Source organism: Apaloderma vittatum, unplaced genomic scaffold (genome assembly GCF_000703405.1).
Source record: "Apaloderma vittatum isolate BGI_N311 unplaced genomic scaffold, ASM70340v1 scaffold39999, whole genome shotgun sequence".
NCBI classification, from domain to species: domain Eukaryota; kingdom Metazoa; phylum Chordata; class Aves; order Trogoniformes; family Trogonidae; genus Apaloderma; species Apaloderma vittatum.
In genome coordinates, this window is record NW_009736551.1 from 19760 (window position 1) to 22314 (window position 2555).

General features: G+C 48.3%; 1 protein-coding gene across 1 annotated transcript; it reads right to left on the bottom strand.

Moving 5' to 3' along the window:
* Positions 1–210: 210 nt before the first annotated feature.
* On the bottom strand, positions 211–1138 carry SOCS1 (suppressor of cytokine signaling 1). Its single transcript, XM_009877005.1, has one exon. It carries the CDS (start codon positions 1107–1109, stop codon positions 486–488), a length of 624 nt encoding a protein of 207 aa, XP_009875307.1. The 5' UTR covers positions 1110–1138; the 3' UTR covers positions 211–485.
* Positions 1139–2555: the final 1417 nt, after the last annotated feature.

Consider the following 2555-nt stretch of genomic DNA (forward strand, 5'->3'; position numbering starts at 1 on the left):
CCAAGCACATTTTCTCTTTGCTTGCATCTTGCTATTTTAGGCTTTGGGGGTAAAAATCCTCTGCTGGACTAGCACTAGAACACTCCAGTCGAGCAGGGCCCTTAAGGAGCAGGATCACACGGACACCTGTGTGCACTTACACTGTTTGTCAGCAGGATCGGTACCAGAGCCTTTAAAACTAAAACCAGAGATGCTTTTCTTGTAAAAAACTTTCACAATAAAATTTATTAACATAATATCATTAAAAATATTATAAAATAATAAAATATTCTGCTTGGCAGAAAAATTACGCCAGGGTTTTAAAACCCCAGGCTTGTGCAAACAGTTTTTGTAAACATAAGAAGTCAAGTGTTCAAGTTCCATCCCAAAATACAGTAAATCGCTACAAAAATAAGTTTGCTCACTGTCAAACACGTTTAAAAACCCAGGAAGCTGGATTTCTTCGCACATCCCTCGCACATCCCTCCACAGTTAATGCTGTACTTTTATATCTGAAACGGGAAGGATTTCAGATAGTCCTTTAAAACGGGATTGAGAGGGATCTGGCCTAAATTCTCCCTTCCAAAAGTCTTCACGATGCTCCTCCGGCAGAGCTCCTGCAGAGGCTGCACACGGACTTTGCGCAGGGGGGTAACCAGGACCTTCCTCGGCGAGCTCACGTAATGTTCCAGCAGCTTGAAAAGACAGTCAAAAGTCTCCTTGCTGCCATCCAGGCTGAAACGCCCAGTCTGAAAGTTTATCCGGATGCTGGTGGGCCCCGTCGCGGTCTTAACACTGATGGCAAAGAAGCAATTCTTCTGCGTGCTGTCCCTGATGAGGAAGGTGCCCTCGGGCTCAGACTTCAGCTTCTCGTGGGCGGCACTGACAGTCAGTGGCCCCCAGTAGAAGCCGCAGGCATCCAGCAAGCTGCTCGCTCGGGTGATGCTGCTGAAATCCGCCTGCGAGCGGAACGTTCGGAAGTGCGTGTTGCTCGGTGCCCGCGCGGTGCCGGGCCGGCCGGGGCCGTGGTAGCCTCGAGCCTGCGATCGTTCCCGTGCCGGAGGGTCAAGAAGACATCTCGGGTCTGCTGCAACTGCATTATCTGCTGACACCTTGCTGTGCGCTACCATCCTACAGCCTAGGCCAGCGGATGCGGTCTTCCATAGCGTCAGCGGCTACGGCAGGGCAGCTCTCCAGCAGCTCTTCTGGAACGCCAAGGAGAGACACACCATGAGATCCCCAATCGCTGAATGACCCGGCCTTCCATTCACATGCCTCCCACCCATTATAAAATAATAAAATATTCATTTGCCAGTTCACATTGGCTGGCTTTCTGACAGAATTAGCGGTTTATCACTGTGGCTCCACAAATATTCAGTGAGGATCATTAACAGCTGCAGAGGATAATGCCATTTCCCTGCAGCTTCCACAGAAGCTTATCAGGACCCAGGCTGAGCCAAAGGGCAGGACCCTCTCAGTAAGAAGTTCCCTCAGATTCTCAGGTTTTTAGAGAACAAAGCAGCGAGGTTTTACAACGGAATTACAGCTTCTCTGCACCTCCCCAATCCCAAGGGGGATGGCAGAAGTCAGACAACACCATTATTGGGTGCATTGTGTGAAAAAGAGAAAATAGGTGAGGGAAATGTAAACTCTGGAGCTGGGTATGTCTCTGGATAATCAGGGAAGAGGTGAGTAGGTGCCATTGTGCAACCAAAGTGTAACTTGGAAGGGCAGCCTGTAACGCTGCCAGTTTACACAGCAATCCTAAAACTACTTTCCTCCCTCTCCTGTTAACCTGAGGCTCAGCTATAAAAGGCAATTTCCCATTCCCCCAACTTTCCCTTGGGACAGCAATGCTACAACCTCACTAGCTTACACAAATCAACCTCTGCGAACCCTTGAAGCATTACTCCTCAGTGTCTCTCTCTCTCTCTTTTTTGTATTACATGCACTTTAAGTGGCCCAATCTAAATTGCTTCCTATTGATATATCTTTCAGCACAAGGGACTAAATTCATCCCTCGTGTTACTTCAAAGGAATTAGCAGCGCTGCACCAGGAATGAGTTTGGCCTGAAACGTCTACCTCTGACAGCGTGGTTCGATACATCTCCGCCGGCTGCCTTGACCTTACTGGCAAGCATAGATTTTAGGATTTATCCCTTTAGTCAGATATAGATCTGCAGCTGCAGCTTGTTGAGAAAAAAACCTTCAAGTATTCTCAGAAACGAATCCCTCGGCCATCTTACGGTTCAGAGCAACACGCTAATGAGGATTTCACAGAAAAGTACCCGGCTGGATTCCTGCCTGAGCTAATTTGGGGTCATTTGGGTCGTATCACCTCCTCAGAAAGGTTGTAAAACCCTTCTGCTGCCGGCAAATAAGCGGCTGGGAGGAGCACTGGGCTTTCTCCACGCAGCAAAACCAAACCCGTATCAGTTGTGGGGTTTTTTTTCCAATTGCCGGGCGAGCGATTCTTGCTGCGTTATTTGAAATTCATTTAAAAAAAAAACGACAAAGAGCAACCGCTAAGCCTGAGGTCTACAAAAAATCGTAAGGCTGCCTCGCATCAGCCCAAG